General features: G+C 43.9%; 1 protein-coding gene across 5 annotated transcripts in view; it reads left to right on the plus strand.

The window, feature by feature from the left end:
• ARFGAP3 (ADP ribosylation factor GTPase activating protein 3) overlaps window positions 1–20,799 on the plus strand; it is a 54,134-nt gene that overhangs the window by 18,100 nt on the left and 15,235 nt on the right. For 3 of the 5 annotated variants that reach the window (XM_032645257.1, XM_032645261.1, XM_032645259.1), the window contains exons 6-12: window positions 2,193–2,280; window positions 5,341–5,403; window positions 6,690–6,736; window positions 7,317–7,459; window positions 12,876–13,004; window positions 13,915–14,037; window positions 19,471–19,602. In XM_032645257.1, coding sequence (XP_032501148.1) covers window positions 2,193–2,280; window positions 5,341–5,403; window positions 6,690–6,736; window positions 7,317–7,459; window positions 12,876–13,004; window positions 13,915–14,037; window positions 19,471–19,602 — 725 coding nt within the window. The remainder of the gene's footprint in view (window positions 1–2,192; window positions 2,281–5,340; window positions 5,404–6,689; window positions 6,737–7,316; window positions 7,460–12,875; window positions 13,005–13,914; window positions 14,038–19,470; window positions 19,603–20,799) is intronic. The other 2 variants (XM_032645258.1, XM_032645260.1) reach the window with 1 other exon arrangement.

Here is a 20,799-nt window from a genome sequence, read left to right on the forward strand (position 1 = left end):
TAGTAACAACAATCCATGGTCCCTCTGTGCATTTTCCCCAAATCGCTTAGATCAGGGAACATGAGGCCTGCAAAGCCTAAAGTATTTACTAACTGGTCCTTTAAGGAAATGTACGCGATCCCTGGCTTATAGCCCCAGATGTTCTGTTAGCTGCCCTGCATCTTCCAGTCCCGATGGGGAGGGGCCACCGTTTGCTTAACTGCTACTCAGTCCTTCAACTGATTTTCAAGAAAAATTATGTAAAGTTGTATACATTGCTAAACCTTGGTTTTTTTTTTGCTATTATAATTTGCACATTATGTACATGTTATCTTTGACAGAATCAGTAGTTACCAGAAATAGTTATCAAAAAAGATGGGAACAGAAAACAAAAGAGAAGCGTGTGCTGTCGTGATCTGCTGCTACTGTTTAATATGGAACTAGATACAGAATATCCATGATTAGTAGCTGAGAAATGTTAGCAATAGAGATGACGGGCTGAAAAGAGGAGAGAGATGAGCAGTTTGGTGTAGATACAGAATATCCATGATTAGTAGCTGAGAAATGTTAGCAATAGAGATGACGGGCTGAAAAGAGGAGAGAGATGAACGGTTTGGTGTAGATACAGAATATCCATGATTAGTAGCTGAGAAATGTTAGCAATAGAGATGACGGGCTGAAGAGAGGAGAGAGATGAGCGGTTTGGTGTAGATACAGAATATCCATGATTAGTAGCTGAGAAATGTTAGCAATAGAGATGACGGGCTGAAGAGAGGAGAGAGATGAACGGTTTGGTGTGGATTAGAGTTGGAGATATTAGTATGAATTCATGTTTATTTTAGTGTCTCTCTGTCTTTATATATCTATATGTGCGCACACACACACACACACACACACACACACGATGGAGAACCAATTGCAGATACGTGTGTACACACGGGTTAGTACACACAGATATATGACCTAGCTCTGTCCACTGAGAGGCCTAGAGACAGTGACACCCCAGGACAACAGGCACACCCAGCACCCACACCTTGGTTTCTAAATGCTGTTTTCCAGTGGAAGGACCCAGGGCTGCCTTTGGAGAGATGGCCGATTCTAGGACTGGGGCTGCTGCGGCAGATAAGCCTGGAGCGCCCTATGGTGCTAGAAGAAAGGAAGTGCTAGGAGGCCGGGCAGGGGGAGTGGACGAGGACATGTCTGAAGGACTCAGGAACCAAACTGGAAGAGGTGCCAGTGGTCAGAGCTGGAACGATTTGAACAACAAAATAATGATAGTATTGGACTATAATCCAAAGAATAAATAAATATCCATACTAATATAAATGGATGATTGCATAAAGAAATGGAGGGAAAGGACAGTCTTCCTTACAGAAGATTCCAAATCATGCATATACCTCTCCACCCTTCTGGAGGTGGGGCTTAACCCCCCTCCCCTTGCATGTGGACTGGACTTAGTGACGCTTCCCAGGCCTAGAGGATGGAAAGGGGGAACCGGTAACTTTACAGGGAAAAGACTGCCAGGCGCCAACCTAACCAAGTGAAAAAGATTGGCATCACTAGTGCACAGTCGTGTTGACATGAGGCACTGAGGGGGCACGTCCTCTCTGCTGTTCCTCCCCCAGACCTAGTCTAATCATAAGAAAACATCAGACAAACTCAAAGTGAGGGGCATTCTACAAAATACCTATCAGTACCCTTCAAAAGTTTCAAGGTCCTGAAAAACAAGGAAAAACTGAGAAACTGTCACAAAGCAGAGCAGACTGAGGAGACGTGACGAATGCAGCCTGGGGTCCTGGCTGGGTTCTGGAACAGAAAAGAGACACTGGTGGGAAAATTGGTGAAACCCAAGTAAAGTCTGGAGTTTAGCGAATACTGTACCAGTGACGACTCTTCGCTTTGACAAATGTACCCTGGGTATTTTAACATCAGAGGAAGCTGGGTGAAGAGTCTATAGAAGCTTTTATCTTTGCAGCTTTTGTGTAAGTCTGAAATTATTGCGTAATAAAATTTTTATTTAAAGAAAAGGAGAAATAAGGAATTCGAGCATGGAAACAGAGACTTAAGAACAGGTATATTTTAATATCTTATCCTTCCTTCCCACTAATCCAGGTAGGAAGGTGACTGTTTAAATTACTAGGTTTTTCCCCTGTTATTTGTTTTTTATGACTTTTCTTGCTTAGCTGGTAACGACTTTTCTCCACTTGCTTCAGGTGAGCGGCACAGGGTGGACTTCAGGACAACCAGAACCATCTTCTTTAACACCAGGGAACGTGGACGCTCCTCCAGCAAACAATGAAGGTAGTGCTGAGACCCGCCCTGTAGTGCTGTCCTGTGCTTCACTGGCATCTGTGGAACTACTAGAAAATAAGAATCTTGCATTTGCTAGGGAAAGATGCCCATGGTCAGTTATAAAGTGGGGAGAAAAGATTACTGAACACAGAATATTATCTCATTTTTATAAAAAAGAGAACCCAAATCACGCACACAGTTAACACCGAATTGTTCACTGGAGAATAAAATTACTGAGGATTTTTACTTTCAACTTGCTACAGTTTTGGGATTTTTTTAATTTAATTTAATTTTATTTATTTTTGGCTGCATTGGGTCTTCGTTGCTGCGCGCGGGCTCTCTCTAGTTGCAGCGAGTGGGGGCTGCTCTTCGTTGCAGTGCGCGGGCTTCTCATTGCGGTGGCTTCTCTTGTTGTGGAGCACTGGCTCTAGGCACGCGGACTTCAGTAGTTGTGTCACGCAGGCTCAGTAGTTGTGGCACACGGGCTCTAGAGCAAAGGCTCAGTAGTTGTGGCTCCCAGGCTTCAGTAGTTGTGGCTTGCAGGCTCACTAGTTGTGGCGCACGGGCTTAGTTGCTCCACGGCACGTGGGATCTTCCCGGACCAGGTGTCGAACCTGTGTCCCCTGCATTGGCAGATGGATTCCTAACCACTGCACCATCAGGGAAGCCCCCTAATGTGAATATTCTAACTCTTACAATTTATTAGTATAAAACACCTTCTGAGATTGAAGGTTACCTGCCACGGGAGGTTTAGTAACCTCTGAAGTTCAGATGTCTCCGTTTGTTTACTAACAGAAAGCTAAGGGAACTGAATGCAGACCAAGGTGTTTTCTTGGAAATCTCTCAGAAGCTGTGTCCCTAGCTGATGAATTTCCCCTAAAAGGTTTTACTGTTTGGAATCCTGCCTCCTTCTGCACCTGCAACAACACTTTCCTCTCTATTCTCCATCTAGAACTTTTCTTAAGCTGTGGTTAGTTAGGGAGGCTTGTCGTCTCAAGACTTAACCCAGAATTTCATGTGTTAGCATCGGGTGCAAGGTACAGTCTCAACTAAATGTAAGGGTCACGCAGTGAAAATGAGAGAACAAAAGAATTTTAAGAAATAGAATATGGGGCCTGCAACGCTCTGCTTCTGTGTTGTTATTCACTGCTGTTCCTACAGTGCCCGGAGCAGTTCCTAGCCCAGAGTAAGTAATCAATAAATGTAGAATCAGTTCTCTTTCTACAAATTGGCATTATTCTCACTCATTCTGCTATTGCCTATTTAAATGCCTTAACTAGAGTTTATCTTTTAAAAAATGTGTAAAAATAAAACACTTGAGTTTACTCTAAACCACTGTTGGGCCTGCTCTCTTTTTTAGAATAGCTTTATTGAGATATAATTTGCACGCCATAATATTCACCCTTGAAAGTATGCAATTCAGTGGTTTCTAGTATATTCACAAGGTTGTGCTACCATCAGTACTATCTAATTTCAGAACATTTTCAGCAGCCCAGAGAGAAACCCCTACCCATTAATAGTCACTCTCCATTCTCTCCTTGTCCCAGCCCCTGGCAGCCACTAGCCTGCTTTCTGTCTCTAAGGCTCCGCCTAGTCTGGACGTTTCATACGTATGGAATCATACTCTGCGTGGTCTGTTGTGACGGGCTTCTTGTGCTTAGCATAATGTTTTCAAGGTTCATCCGTGTTGTAGCATGTATCAGTATTTCATTTCTTTTTATGGCCAAATAATAGTCCACTGCATGGATATATTACATGTTGTTTATCCATTTTTAACGTAATAAGTAAAATTAAATTAACATTTTTAAAATAAAAATTTTACCAGAGTTCCTAACCAGAATCTTTTTTTTTTAGATCAACTAGCAAACAGAGCAGATTTCTTGGCAACTGAAAATTTAGGTTTCTATCACTGATATAATTGGTATTAGAATTTCCAAATGTTAACATATATTGGGTGTATGGTCCACATATGTACTTGGTATCTCAGAACAGTTTACTTTATAAAGCATTTTTTAAAATTAATTAACTAATTTATTTATTTTTGGCTGCGTTGGGTTTTTGTTGCTGCGCGCAGGCTTTCTCTAGTTGCAGCGAGCGGGGGCTACTCTTCGTTGCGGTGCGCGGGCTTCTCATTGCGGTGGCTTCTCTTGTTGCGGAGCATGGGCTCAGTAGTTGTGGCACTCGGGCTCAGTAGTTGTGGCTCGCGGGCTCTAGAGCGCAGGTGCATGGGCTTAGTTGCTCCGTGGCACGTGGGATCTTCCCAGACCAGGCTCGAACCCGTGTCCCCTGCATTGGCAGGCGGATTCTTTTTCTTTTTTGTTGTTTTTGAATTTTATTTATTTTTTTATACAGCAGGTTCTTGTTAGTCATCCATTTTATACATATTAGTGTATACATGTCAATCCCAATCTCCCAGTTCATCCCACCACCACCACCACCCCCTGGCCCGCCACTTTCCCCCCTTGGTGTCCATACGTTTGTTCTCTACATCTGTGTCTCTATTTCTGCCCTGCAAACCGGAGGCGGATTCTTAACTACTGGACCACCAAGGAAGTCCCTCAGAAGAGTTTACTTTAAAACACCAGTCCACGGGACTTCCCTGGTGACACAGTGGCTAAGACTCCGTGCTCCCAATGCAGAGGGCCCGGGTTCCATCCCTGGTCAGGGAAGTAGATCCCACATGCATGCCTCAACTAAGAGGTCTCATGCCACACCTAAGGAGCCTACATGCCACAAGTAAGACCCATCACAACCAAATAAATAAATAAATAAATAAAGTAAAATAAAACACTGGACCATAAGGTAGAATTCCAAGTGATATTAATTAGGGAGACCAATAACATTTTTATTCTACAAAGCAACTGGATACAAAATATACTTCTGTTTTAATGGACTTTTAAATTAAAATTCTTAAAATGATAAAATTGAATATGGAGCTAAAAAGAAAAGACAGTCATTGACAGAATTGGATAAGATTCGTAGTACTGAGCAAGTTGAGTATATTATATATTCAAAAGCACATTTGATGAATCTATATTCTGCGTTAATATCAATATTTTCAACTTTCAGGTGGACCAGAACAAGGACCAAGTGTGGAAGGTCTTAATGCACCAACAAAGGCTGCTCTAGGTGGTATGTGTTACCCTATATTGGGATTTAGAGAGTGAGATTGACTAAGAAAGTAATGAATCCTGCCTTTACATTCTGCCTAGAACTTCAAATGTAATGAGATTTATTTAAGCAAAAATGCTGTTCTGTTCCGGCCGGCTTGAAGACTGTGAAATGCAGCAGCCTCTGTACCCGGCGAAGGTTGCTCTGGACGCTTTTGATTTGCTGGTTTGTGTCCCAGCATAAGCAGAGGTCAGAGCAGCCAAGTCATTCCTAGCTACTCAAGAACTCTTAGCATTTTCTTGTCTTTCTGATTTTATTGTAGGTGAACCTAATTTCTAATTTCTCATTATCGGGGAAATACAATCTGAAATTAGTGCATATTACACTGTATTATTAATTGGAAAGCAGCTGCTCTGGTGAAAAATAACTAAACTATTAGAAATGTTCCAGATGTTTTCGTCATGTATTTATAATAGACGTGTAGGAGACTGGGGGCAGACTATGTGACTACCGCAGTACAAATCTAAAAGAAAGTGATGAAAAGGAGAATTTCCATGGATGGCTTTTTTATACTTGAAATGTAGTGAGTTTATTCCCTCATTAGGACTAAAAGTTTCAATCTTTGTTGTTTGTGGTTTTATGCTATCTTTTTCCTGTTAAAGCACATTCTCACTTTGTAAGAAAATAGTTTTTATTCTTACTGGGTCTCTTTTACATAGTTCTAAACACAGAATATGTAATCTATGATTAAAATTTACCCAGAAAACAATTTTTAAGAAACGTTATCTAAAAGCATCATATATTTTTCTGCAATTTAGAATGTAGTGCTACCAAAATAATAGAGTGTTTTATATTTCTTATTGGTTGATATGATAACGTAAATCAGAGTAGAAAGTGCTTCACTGCTTTAGTTGCATGCATAATGCCTGGCTAACTTTCTGCTTTAAAACAATTTTGAAATGTTTTGAAGAGTAGAGATTAATAGGAGGGTTTGTTCTAATGTAATATGAAATGCTCCTGAAGAAAAACGTGAATGGGGCAAACTCAGTCTCTTTACTTCTCTTCAGTGTGGTGTCCCCAAAACATATGTAATCTCTGAGTTTGGATACTACGTGGAAATACTGAGGACTCTGTTTTGATAAAGCTCTGTTCATGTAAAGCACACTTGTATACTTCTGGATGACAAACTAACGTGGAAAATGTTATAGTCGCTTAAATAATAAAATATAGTATCTTAGAATTTTAAAAAATACACTGAAATTATATATTTCCATTGGTCTGACTTTCTACTTTTTATTTTTTGACAGAGGTTTCCTCTATCATAAAAAAGAAACCAAATCACGCTAAAAGAGGAGTGAGTATTATGTATAAAATATCTGGTAGTTCAGCTCTAAAATGGCTCATGCACTCAGAAAAGCCACCTTTGTCATTTTCCTTTTATTTTGAGCCATATCATAATGAATGTGGCTTTGATAAAAAAGCTTATTTTGTTCAATGAGGGGATGTTATACTTAGTGAAGATTTTCTGCAATGAGTGTTTAACATTTCTCTGTCAATGACAAAATTCTGAAAAAAATCAACAGAGGCTCCCTGGGAGTTTCTGTCATGGTTACGGTTCTAAAAGCAGTGCTGTCTGGTGAGGCTGGGCGGGTTGTCATTGGTTGAATGTTGCGATGCCGTGATTCCTTGCAGAGCCCCTGCTCTGGAGGCAGGTGCGGGCTTTGAGTCCCGACCTCATCACTTGCCGGCTGTGGGATCTTGGTTGAGTCACTTAACTGGCAGGAGCTTCAGGTCCTCATCCATCACCCGGGGATGGAGACAGTGCCGGCCTCATAGAGTCGTGAGGACCAAGTAACCCTCGATAAATGTTAGCTTTTGTTGCAAACGTTTTCAAACAGTTTGGGTAGAATGTAATCTTATACTGTATCTTCTAGCTTGGGGCCAAAAAAGGAAGTTTGGGAGCCCAGAAACTGACGAATACGTGCTTTAATGAAATTGAAAAACAAGCCCAAGCCGTAGATAAAATGAAGGAACAGGAAGACCTTCTGGCCAGGGCGGCACCTAAGGAAGAATCGATGTAAGTTTGATTGGGTCATAGTAACATGTTTCTGAGATATGCTTTCCAAATGCCATTTATTCTTACATATGTGTGTGAGGAGGATAATGCAAAATTCAGTTTTATGATAACGAAAACTGCATGGACGTGTAGATTAGAAGGGGAGAGACCAGGGGAGAAGGAGGCAGTCGCCATTTCCGGTTGAAGCTGTGCAGACAGGATTGGGATGGGGTCGCGGGAAGGGAGAGACAGAAGCGCTCAGGAGGTACTTACGCAGGAAGGACGCTCAGCATCGTCCGTCATCAGGGAAATGCAAGCCAGAGCCACAGGGAGATGCCACTTCACTCAAGGTAGCTGTAATCAAGAAGACAGACAGCAAGTGTCGGCGAGAATGCAGAGAAACTGGAGCCCTCGTGCTTTGCTGGTGGCAGTTACCACATGACCCAGCAATCCGCTCCTCAGTATTTTCTCAGAGAAATTAAAATATGCCCGTGTAGCCACACCAGAACTTGTACATGTGTTCATAGCAGCATTAATCCCTATAGCCAAAAAGTAGAACTAACCCAAATGTCCATCAAGTAGTGAATGGATAAACAAAATGTGTATGTCCATACAATAAAATATTCGGCCATAAAAAGGAATAAAGTACTGACACGTGCTGCAGCATGGATAAATCTTAAAAATTTTTATGCTAACAAAGAAACTGGCCACAGAAGACCGCATATTGTATGATCCCTTAGAAATGGAATGTCCAAATTAGGCAAATCCAGAGACAGAAGGCAGACTAGTGGTTGCCAGGGGCTGGGGGCAGGGGAGAGAACGCGGTGTGACTGCTAATGGGCGGGGTTTCTTTTGGGGGTGATGAAAATGTTCTGGAATTAGATAGCGCTGACGGTGGCAGCCTTGTGAATATGCTCAACAATATGAATTGTGTACTTTAGAAAGGTGGATTTTATGGTATGTGAATTATATCTCTGTAATGAAAAAAATGTGTTTATAAGGTGAAGCCCCGTGGAACTTGGTGACTAAGTTCTAATTGTATGATGGAAGGTTGTGGGTATGGTGGCATCTGCAGAGCTTTTGAGGCTGGATCTTGAAGGAGTCTCAGAGTCAGACTTGGCACGGGGCCGGGGGAGAAGGAAGAGCCTAAGAGGATGAAGAAGAGGGAATCCAGACGGTGGCACTGGGGTCCTTCCTGGATTGGGGACATTGGAATGATGGCTGGGGATTGCCCTGAAGTCAGGCGGGCAGTTTTACACCACATCTGAGGGGAGTGCTGTGAAGAAGGGGTGTGTTTTGGAAAGCGCGTTTGGTGGCGTTATCCAGGACAGAAGGAACGGGAAAAAACTGGAGGCCAGGAGGCCAGACTGGAGACTTGTTTTAGGTAGATACTTAAGGTTCCTGAGAGGTTTTCGTTTGTGTTGAGAACAGAAGAGACACGTGACCATCTGGAAAGTGCCCGTGAGTGGGCATAGAGGATGGTAAGGAGAGAAGAGAGGAAAGGCGACTTGGACTCCTGTTTTGTATGCGTGTTTATTTTATTTATATGGTCTTTTCTCTTATTTTCACATGCATCTGTTTTAGCTTGAGTTAATTACTACGGGCTGCCTAATGAAGACAATACTTTATGAGCTTGTTTTGCGGATTCCTTTAGTTAATTCTCATTGAAGTGCATCAGGCAGCGCCTGGCGCGTAGTAAGTGCTCAACCAGTGTCATTTCTTGCTATTGATGCTCACAGTGCGCTAAGAGGACCTTCATACCATAAGCCAGATAATTGGAAATTGCTACTTATTCCTCACTGTCCTTTAACTCACAGAACCTAGGGGGCAGCACTAAACTGTATTTGGGTAAAATGTGACTTGAAATGCTCTTTGTGAGGTTTACTCTGAGTTGTCACAGACTTCACTTTGATGTCTCTGACTTAGCTAGGCTTTTTGACACTGGGCAAGGGGGAAGGTTCAATCTGAGTATGTTTGGGACTTCCCTGGTGGCGAAGTGGTTAGGAGTTCACCTGCCAGTGCAGTGGACACGGGTTCAAGCCCTGGTCCGGGAAGATCCCACATGCCGCGGAGCAACTAAGCCCCTGCGCCACAACTACTGGGCCTGCGCTCTAGAGCCCGCGAGACACAACTACTGAAGCCCATGCGCCTAGAGCCCGTGCTCCGCAACAAGAGAAGCCACCGCAATAAGAAGCCCGCACACCACAACGAAGAGTAGCCCCCGCTTACCACAACTAGAGAAAGCCCACGCACAGCAACGAAGACCCAACGCAGCCAAAAATAAATAAATAAAATAAATTTAAGAAAATAGTTTAAAAAAAATATGGGTATGTTTGGAAGCAGGCTCTGTCCAGATTGCTTGTGCGTGAGGTTTTCCCAGAGAACGTGTGAAATCCCCACCTGATCAGAACAGGAGACATGGAATACAGGAAGCAGCAGCTCCCTTCCTGTAGGTCAGTTGGACGGAAACTAGCGTGTTACTAAATAGAAACAACACCAGCCTTAACGTGTCTCTTTCGTTTTGTTTTTTGTTTGTTTGTTTGTTTTTTTTATGGCACCCGGGCCTCTCACTGTTGTGGCCTCTCCCTTTGTGGAGCACAGGCTCCGGACGCGCAGGCTCAGCGGCCATGGCTCACGGGCCCAGCCGCTCCGCGGCATGTGGGATCTTCCCGGACCGGGGCACGAACCCGTGTTCCCTGCATCGGCAGGCAGACTCTCAACCACTGCGCCACCAGGGAAGCCCCGTGTCTCTTTCATTAGGACCATTCAGTACAGCATAAAAGCAAAGATGCAGATCATGGGGTATTTATGAACTGGACTTGGGAACCTAGTTTGACCCCTTTCATGGCCTTGTTCAGAACAACTGCACCACCATGCCCTAATCACCGTCCTGCCGCTCAGACACATCACAGCTCAGCTTCACCAAACTAGCGCTGTGCCAGCTATGAGGAAGTGCCCAAGCTTTATGTTAGTCTTCTGCAAGTTCTTTTTTTTTTTTTTTTTTTTTTTTTGCGGTACGTGGGCCTCTCACCGCTGTGGCCTCTCCCGATGCGGAGCACAGGCTCCGGACACGCAGGCTCAGTGGCCACAGCTCACGGGCGCAGCGCTCCACGGCATGTGGGATCTTCCCGGACCTGGGCACGAACCCGTGTCCCCTGCATCGGCAGGCGGACTCTCAACCACTGCGCCACCAGGGAAGCCCTGCAAGTTCATTTTTTTAACGGCTGTAAATAAAGTTATTTCAGTTCAATCAGCTCTCACGAGCGGTATCGTTTCTTGTGTTGTCGGACTGCGAAACTAAACTATCCAGGCAGGCAGTAGCCTGAGCCTCGCCTGGCAGTCTCTGGGCCCATCCTCGGAGGCGTCTGTGTGCACAGTTGGTAGAAAGAGTAAGAAGATACAGTGGTGCCGCTGGAGCTGCTCTCTTGCTGACCTGAGTGTCTGGCCAGCCCTCCCCTAAGCCGAGCTGGTACCGGAAGGGCTTCTGCGGGTCTGAGAAGCTTGGAGTCCTGGCTTCCTTATTCCATTAGTGCTTCCAGGGTCCGGCTGTTAAAAGTGCACACTTTTAATGGAGGATAGACCCAATCGTACGTCAAGTACCCCAAGAAGGAAAATCACAGTTCTACTGATTTTAAACAGATCTATTGTTTTCCTCCAAAATTTATACTTGAAAGAGTATATTATATTTTCCAAGTAATAAAGTGAGTATGTTACCATTACCTGATCTGTAGGAATAATAGTAAAGAAAACCACCTGCCAGATGAAAACAAAACAGAAATCCTGCTTGACTCACAGCAAAAGCAAGATGATTTTTTCCTAGTAAGAAATTCTGTCGTCATTCCCTTTTACTACAGAGAAATGTATTCATATTATTATGGAATTTATACAGTGCCTTTCTTATGAGGAATTCGTGACGTTTTACACAATTTTTTTAAATGGATGATAGCTTAGAAATCCTGATAAGGTAGGTAGGTATATCATTTTTCAAGGCCCTGAAATTTTGTTGCTATTTTACTAATATGATAATTTACTCTTGTAATTGTTAATATAGGCCTGGTTTTCTTTATGAAAAATTAAGTATTTATAGCATTTTTGGAAATCTGAGAGTAAGGGACAGTGTTTTATTCGTCATTTCTCACCTGGGTGCATTATTTGTCACAAATATTTGAGAGATAGGTGATGAGTATCTGACTGGTGGTGCAGAGGAAACTATTGGCTGAGGAATGACAGCTCCAATTTTTTTTTTCTTTTTTCTTTTTAGTTTTTATCGGAGTGTAGCTGGTTTACAATGTTGTGTTAGTTTCAAGTGTACAGCAAAGTGAATCAGTTATACGTATACATCTATCCACTCTTCTTTAGATTCTTTTCCCATATAGGCCATTACAGAGTATTGAGTAGAGTTCCCTGTGCTCTACAGTAGGTCCTTATTCGTTATCTATTTTATATATAGTAGTGTGTATACGTCAGTCCCAGTCTCCCAATTTATCCCTCCCTGCTCCTTACACCCTGGTAACCGTAAGTTTGTTTTCTACATTTGTTACTCTGTTTCTGTTTTGTAGATAAGTTCATTTATACCCTTTTTTTAGATTCCACGTATAAGCTATATCATATATTTGTCTTTCTCTGTCTGACTTACTTCACTCAGTATGACAATCTCTAGGTCCATCCATGTTGCTGCAAATGGCATTATTTTGTTCTTTTTTATGGCTGAATAATATTCCATTGTATATATATACATCTTCTCTATCTATTCCTCTGTTGATGGACATTTAGGTTGCTTCCATGTCCTGGCTATTGTAAATAGTGCTGCAATGAACGTTGGGGTGCATGTATCTTTTCAAATTATGGTTTTCTCCAAATATATGCCCAGAAGTGGTATTACTGGAGATAACTCCATTTTAAATGCTCTCAGAGCCTGATTACATAAAGAGATCTTACAGGAAATTTTCTTGTAAACTGAAGAACCCTTTTGCAGTGAAGTAATCCCTTCTTAATTTATTTATTTGTTAAGTCAAATTTGTATATATTTTTTATCTTAAACCAGAGCAGACCAACGAGACTAACCTCGTACTTTTGATATGTAATGTTGAAGTATAGTAAAATATTGGTCCAAGTAAGAAATTCTGCTTTTTATTATCCTTCAGAGAAATAATTTCAGTATACATCATGTTATGACATGATAATAAGTGATATAAACTAGAACAGTAATGTAAGTCCAGCAGCAACCAAAAAGTATCTGTAAACTCATTCAGAGTTTCTTGAGCATCTACTCAAAAAAGACCTTTACCCCAAAAAAAGGCCAGCTTGCCTTCATAATCGTTAATTTATGGAAAGCAGCACGAAGCTAAAAGTAGAGTGATATGTTTAATGTTCTTCGTATTTTAACTCAAGAACAAGAATTAAAGCTAAATTAAGGAGCATTTGGTTTTTCTGGCAGTGTGTCATCATTACGGTTAGCCTATAAGGATCTTAATATTCAAATGAAGAAAGATGAAAAGATGAACACGAGTGGCAAAAAGAAGGTGGAATCAGAGAGACTTGGCATGGGATTTGGAAACTGCAGAAGGTATGTAAGACTCTGCTTTCTTGGATTTCAGAATTTAAACTAGTTTGCTAATCATGAACGGATTTTCCTTGTTAATTTCAACTTCAGAAATGTTTTCCCATTACTCACTTTCTTCAGTTGTTTTGCTTTTCTCTAATACAGTCCGCCTGCAGCCCTCTGTACCCACAGGTTCTGCATTTGCGGATTCAACCAACTGGGGATTGAAAATGTTTCGGGGGTGGGGGCGGGGGGGGGGATTCCAGAAAGTTCTAAAAAGCAAAACTTGAATTTACTGCATATACCACTCTTAAGGGCAACTATTTACATAGTATTTACATTGTATTTGCAATTATTTACGTAGCATTTACATTGTCTTAGGTGTTATTAGTAATCTAGAGATGATTTAAAGTACAAAGGAATACTGTGGGGTTTTTTTATCTGCTGGGGTCCTGGAAGCAATCCCCCTCAGAAGCCGGGGGACAGCGGTGTTCACTATAGCATGAAAAATTCCAAATTTGATTCTTAGGTAAAAGGAAATAGGTCTGACTTGTCATTTAGTGGATGCCATAAACATAACTGATATATGTGACTGTATTTTGTATAATTAGTTACAGGCCTCACTAAAGTCCAGTATTTTTCAATGCTTACACCAAAACAATATTTTTTTATTGCTCATGTTTTTAACCCCACTAATAAGTATATTTTTATTGAGAGTGTAAATTAAAACATTCGTGGGAATTCCCTGGCGGTCCAGAGGTTAAGACTCCACACTTCCGCTGCTGGGGGCCCACGGTTCGATCCCCGGTCAGGGAACTAAGATCCCGCAAGCTGCGCGGCGAGGCCAAAAAAAAAGATTCGTTCTTTGGTGAACACACAAGTGTCCTCGTGAACTAATATTATTCTTTTACATCTTATTCTCTATTTTCTCAAGTGGTATTTCACATTCAGTGACCTCAGATTTGCAGACCATTGAACAGGAAACGCCAATCCCAGCGAAACCAAGAAAAAAGTATAGCGACGACAGTGATGACTTGCATTTTACTTCCAGCTCAAGGTAACCTGGTAGAAATCACCTTTAAAGTGTCTTTGTGAAAAGCAGTGATCACTATGGACTCACGAGTTTATTTGCGTTAGGAACAAACACAAATCAGTATACTTCATTGTTTTTAAAAGCTTTGGCTGGAGTCAAGGACGTCCTTTGGAAAAAAATCAGGGTAACCCTCTTTAGTGGATGATGTTTGCTAATATTGAAATGTTTGATAATAAAATCCGCACCCCGGAGTTAAAATTAGAGGTGGGAACGTTGTATTTATCTAGAATGTGAAATTGGAGAAATCTGCAGAATCCCAAAGGTCTATGTTAAGCTGTTCAGTCTTATTCCAACAGTTGGAATATTTCACAGCTGCGCCTTCAGCAGCTTCTTTTGTTTTCAGGATACCAGCTTCTGGAGTCTCCAGTTGGCAGGATAGACTATTAAATAAATGCTCTTTGTGTGTGCATTTTTATGAATGTAAAACACTGCTGCTTTCAGAGGGGTGTCCCGCGATAAAGCCTAGGTCCCGTCCTTCAGCGCTCCCCATCCGACGGGGACAAGTTGCCTAACTCCAGCGTGAAGCTGACCATGGAGAGGCCGTGGTTCAGGTTCAAGCCGCCTGCAGAGGCCGAAAACAAGTTTAACTTGAATTGACTCACTCTGTGCGGTTCCTCCCAGAACCTGATCAGCACAGGGAGGCCTGCTTCACAGGCACCAAGTAAACTTGGGATATCACGAGGTGGGCACCAGCTGGGAAGCTGGGCGACCTGGACTTGAACCCTGGCCCTGCCACTTACTGACTGTGTGATCTGGGCTGAGCTGTGTAACCTCTCTGCGCTTCAGCTTCTTCATCTGTAACTTAGGGACACCAGCAGTACCAACCTTTCAGGGTGTGCAAGGGTTAAATGAGTTAATACAGAGCACTGGAAATAGTGCTGTCATGTTCAGCTGCTATTATTATATAGAAACTCAGTTCAGGAGACGTGTGACTCAGTCTAAACGTTTAATTGCTATTGTTAGATACTTAAATTAACCTCATTGAGGGCCACCTTCAAGTTTGGAGTTCGGGGAAATTGAATGTGTGCCCATCAGTAATGGGCGGTCCTTACAAGGAGACGCCATCACTCACTCACATCTCAAAGGGCATTACTGTTGTCTGGCAATTATACAGGCTTGAAGCGTTTTCATATACATAACAGGTATAAATATATGTTAACTAATTAGAATCTAATCCTGAAATTCTGTATTCTCCTACCAAAGTTCATAGGTAAGGAATTGTAACACAGAGAACTATCTTTAAATCATTCTGCTAGCATAGCTTCAAATTACTTCAAGTCCAGATATTTTACCCAAAAAAAAGTTAGTAGTTTAGAGATGTTCCCTGTCAGTGCTTTCAGAGACAGGGGTGGTTTGATGTTTGCTGCCTGTGAGTAACCTGTATAACATACTGGGTTTCAGGTTACTTAGAGGTAACTTCCAAATCATGCCTTTTAAAGTATTTAAATACATTTTCTACAGGCTAAAATTAAATGTCTGACTTGATTTGAAGGCTGCATGTGTGTCAGATGTGCACGCTAGATGAGAGGAGGATGTGTCCGGGTCAAGAAAACTCCCAGTGGTGCAGGGTCTACACTCGCCTGCTCGGCTTCTCCACGAAGCCTTTTTGATTGTTTCACGGCTCATTACAACTCCTATGCAGAGGAGAGCATAGGCAAGCAAAGGAAGTAGGTTTCCAGCTCCATGAGTGGTGCCGCTTGGTCACAAGGGTTGGAAGGAGAGGTGACTGCGGGTGAGGACGGGCCCCGGGGGGCAACTGGGGAGCCTTGCTCCTGTGGGGCTTCCTCTGCCCATTGGGAGCTTTAGGAATCCTGTTGGCCTCCCTCTCCAAAAGCTTAGTCAAAAGACTTAGCCCTGAAGGCCTTCGTTGCTATGGAACAATTATTTACGGTTTGAAACCGGGGAGCAGATGGCGTTTTTTTTTTTTTTTTTTTTTTGCGGTACGCGGGCCTCTCACTGCTGTGGCCTCTCCCGTTGAGGAGCACAGGCTCCAGACGCACAGGCTCAGCGGCCATGGCTCATGGGCCCAGCCACTCCGCGGCATATGGGATCTTCCCAGACCGGGACACGAACCCGTGTCCCCTGCATCGGCAGGCAGACTCTCAACCACTGCGCCACCAGGGAAGCCCCAGATGGCGTTTTTATGTTGACTGCACTTACTGGGTTCCTGCCAGAGACCTTGGCGTGTTGTTTATCATCACCTGCAGGTTGTCTAATGGGAACGTAAACGCCTCTGCTGGTCCTCCCTACGGTAGCCACTATTGGTAGAACAATACTTACTTCGGCAAATGAAGTCAAATAAACACGGACTCTCGGAAAGCAGGCGTATTCCATGAAGAGCTCTCATTGCTTCCAAATAATTCATTAGCCCATTAGAGCTTGAATATTATGAATTATGAAAGAGTACTGTTTTCTGTTAAAAATAAGACCAACCATATCTTGGGGGTTTGTTTTTTTGTTTGTTTGTTTTTTTGAGTTCCATTGTTTCCAGGATATAAACAATGTAATTATATATTGAGTACCAAATAATGAAACTAGAACAACTTGTTCAGCCTTATAAAGCCAGTGTGGCCTTCAGTGGAATAGACAGCTGTCTATAGCTGTAAATCAGATATGTGCTATTAGGGTGCTCTTATCAAGGGATTGTAAGGAATGTTTTCAGGTTGGGTGAAGACAGACTGGGAGGGTGAAAATAAAAATGAAATGTATTAAGAACAAGGATCTAGAAATCAAAACATTAGAAAGTCAATAAAGATTTGGAGATCCAGGGCAGCTGTTGTGTTTCCGAGGAAAGACAGGTACCCCACAGCCATTGGTGGATGCCCGTCCTCCACCGCATCCTCCCTGGTGCATCGGGAGGCCCTCCCGCGCTGTGTACACCGTGTAGGAGCACAGGGAGCCTCGCTGGTGAATGGTGGGAAGGGCACCCTCCCCGCCGCAGTGCAGAGAATACGACGTAACGGGCTCCTGCTAATCAGTAGGACCCTAGCAGAATGGCTTTCTCTCTCCTTCTGATTTGTGAATTGTCCAGTCATTAAAAAAAAAAAAAAAAAAATCCGATGGCCCTACATTCCAGGATAAGCACTTTGGCTTATCAGAATGAAGAATATTCCCTTAGAGTGATACTAAATTCAAGAAGTCCTGAGTACCAGTGCCTCAGAGTTGTGAAGGGCCTGGAAGTTCCACCCACTTCCATCCAGTGCTCACCCCCACCCCACCCCAGAGCCCTCCAAGAGATGCCACAGCCCCTCAGCACTCCTCCCCCTCCCCTCCCTTCTCCCCCATTCCCTCCCTCTTCCCCCTCCCTCCTCCCCCTCCCTCCTCCCCCTTCCCTCCCTCTTTCCCCTCCCTCCCCCTCCTCCCCCTTCCCTCCCTCCTTCTCCTCCCTCCCCCCTCCTCCCCATCCCCCTCCTCCCCTCCCCCTCCTCCCCCCTCCTCCACCTCCCCCCTCCTCCACCTCCCCCTCCTCCCTCCCCTCCCTCCTCCCCTCCCCTCCCTCCTCCCCTCCCCTCCCTCCTCCCCTCCCTCCTCCCCCTCCTCCCCCTCCTCCTCCTCCAGGCAGCCTTTCAGTCCGACAGCAGCTACATGAGAAACACTGCCCTATGCTTACATATCTCCCTGGGTTTCTGAGCTCAGATCCGTCAACCTCATAAGGGCAGGGTCTGACTATGTCTCCTTGCCCAGTATCCTCACCCAGCAAGTGCCTGGCCCCTCATAGGTGCTTATTAAGTAGTTTTAAAATTCCTTATTGAATCGGTCCTAATTCTTTCACTTGGTCCCTTAGAAATATGTCCCTCAAATATTTGAAGGTAACTTTCCAGGCCAACACGTGGCTCACATCTTTCAAACCTTCTTTCTCAGACGTGACTTTGAGCCTCTTCGTTGTTCTGGTCTCTTCTCTGAACAGGGATTGGTTGTCTCTGTTCCTCTGAGCAGAGCCCAGTGGCTCAGGGCTCATCCGCTGGTCAGCTGCAGGGAGAGCCTGGTCAGTTTCTAGCTGAAATCCAGATACTCTTTGAACACTGCATGTTTTTCTTCCTGGGGAGAGAAGGCTAGTGTAACAAGCTTTGTTCTTAATGACCTCCTTGCCAGAGAATGCAGAAACCACACTTGGAAATTCTGCCTTTTTTCTATTATTCATATGAAGTCATACCATCTGCTTCAAACGGCAGGTTTATGCCCCCTCCTTTTTCTGGTTTTTTTCCTGCGAGAATAAAAGAGTATATTGAGTCTTTTCCCCCGCCCCCCCCATCTTAGCTCATGAACTCCTTATGCCCTCGGGGCTTGGCCTCACCTTGTTTCCTGTGTGCGTCCGTTCTTACTCTCTGCAGAAACCTTGGTGACATTTTTGAAGCCTCTGTGTCCTCTTCCATCATCCTTCCTTTCCTCAGACCCAAGCATTGGGATCCGTGTCTCTCTTCTGAACTTCGGGAACCACCTTTATAAGGAGTGCACGCCTGGCCGGGTTGTTTTCCACCCTAAGCGGTCCTGAACTCTGAGGTGGCACGTGGTCACTTTCCACTGCGGCTCTGGCACATCCGCCTCACCTGTCCATCTCTGTCCTGTTCCAGGCAAACCCTGCTGCTCTTGGTCAAAGGTTTTTCTCCCACCACTCAGGACCAAAAGCTGTCCCTGAGCCTTGCTCTCTCAGCGATGCCCTGCTCAGTGACGCTCAGCTAATGAAAGTGTAAACCCACCCAGAAGGCCAGCAGCTCCCCTGAGAAGCTTACAGACAAAGCTCACGTCAAGCCAGACTGAAGAGCATCTCGGGGCAGCGGTCCCGTGATCAGCGATTCCAGGAGGAGGCTCGTCAGCGTCACTTACACTAAGGGCTGCTTGCTGTTAGGGATGGTGCCTTATACAGTGGCTGACATGGCAGGATTGCCAACAAAGAGCTCCTCGGATGGGCTCGAAGCATTATTTGTGACTAACCTATAGCACAAATGGGGTAGCACTCAAAGACGTCATGCGCTGTTGGGATAAGCTAGGTTACACTGCAGTGAGAAATACTCTCCCCCACCCCCCCGCCCCAATCTTTAGGGCTTAACACAATGATGGTTTGTCTCTCATTCGCTAAAGTCAGCTGAGGGTACAGGGGATTGTCCAGCTTACCTGCCCTTCTGGTGGAATCTTGATTGTCCAGGTGGATGGTGGTTTCACCTGCCCGAGGCTGAAGCACCTGGAAAACCCGACCTCTTCCATGCGGCGAGGGAAGAGAAGACTGGGCACCTGAAAGGCCTTGGAAATGACTCGCCTTATGTCTGCTTCTGTTGCACTGGCCAGATCACATGGCTGCCCCCAACTCCGAAGAGGCCGGGAAGGGCGGTCCCCATGCACCGATGTGAGTGGACATCGGTCAGGTCCTCCAAAGTCACTGTTCTGCTCTCTCTCATACAGGTACTTTGACGAGCCAGTGGAGTTAAGGAGCAGTTCTTTTTCTAGCTGGGATGACAGTTCGGATTCCTATTGGAAAAAAGAGACCGTCAAAGACACTGACATCATTCTAAAACCAACAGGCTACACAGACAGGTATGAATACCAGAGCAGTGGGATTGTAAATAGTGACTCTATGCATCTCTAGGGAAATTCTCTAACACTAGTAAATGATTTTGTTGTACTATTTCAAGAATATTCTTTGTATCCTGGTCTGTATTCTGACCTCACAGTTTTTCCTTTCCCAGAATGTCATATAATTGGAGTCATGCAGTAACCAGCCCTGTTAGACAGGCTTCTTTGGCTTTTCGTAGTGCACTTGAGATTCATTGCTGTGTTCCTCCCTCTTTATTTTTGAGTCTGTTTTTTATTTTTTTTTTTTTATTTTATTTTTTAGAAAATTTTTATTTTATTTTATTTTTATTTATTTATTTTTGAGTCTGTTTATCCATTTACCTGTCAAAGAACTGTCTCCAGTTTTTGGTGATTATGAATGAAGGGCTGTATAATGTATCATCCAAACCAGGGAACTCTTTATAGAGTGCAGGGGGACGATGCTAGTATGTTGGGACAACAGGTGTGACCTGGGATTGTCCTCGGTGACTGGGATGTACCGTCATCCTACTCATTTTGTATCCTGCATAATGTGGAGCAGTGTCTTATGAGCATGGCAATGTATTCAGTATTTACTAATTGATCCCTGGAAGTGAAGAGTGAAATAATAGGCCTATTTTTTTTTTTTTTTTTCGGTACACGGGCCTCTCACTGCTGTGGCCTCTCCCGTCGCGGAGCACAGGCTCCGGACACACAGGCTCAGCGGCCATGGCTCACGGGCGCAGCTGCTCCGCGGCATGTGGGATCTTCCTGGACCGGGGCACGAACCCGTGTCTCCTGCATCGGCAGGCGGACTCTCAACCACTCCGCCACCAAGGAAGCCCAACAGGCCTATTTTAAATAGCAAAATTCATTCAAATGTTGTGTGGTTTGGATATTTATTCATTTTTCTAGTTAGAATATCCAGCCTTTTCAAAGTGGCCTAAAATCCTTTTACAAAATTACTGCTGTTGGCTTTCTCAGAAGCAAAATGGCGTGTGCACACATTATAAATGAGACGTGCGTTTGCCTTACCTCAAACCAGTTTAACCTGTTTTTGTTCTTTGTGCTGAGAACACTGAAGCTCTACTCTCTTCCCACAGTTCAAGTAACACCACAGGATTATTAACTATAATCACCATGCTGTACGTCAGATCCCCAGAACCTAGTCATCTTATAAATGAAAGTTCTGCTCCCATC

The sequence above is a fragment of the Phocoena sinus genome, chromosome 10 (assembly GCF_008692025.1).
Source record: "Phocoena sinus isolate mPhoSin1 chromosome 10, mPhoSin1.pri, whole genome shotgun sequence".
NCBI lineage: Eukaryota > Metazoa > Chordata > Mammalia > Artiodactyla > Phocoenidae > Phocoena > Phocoena sinus.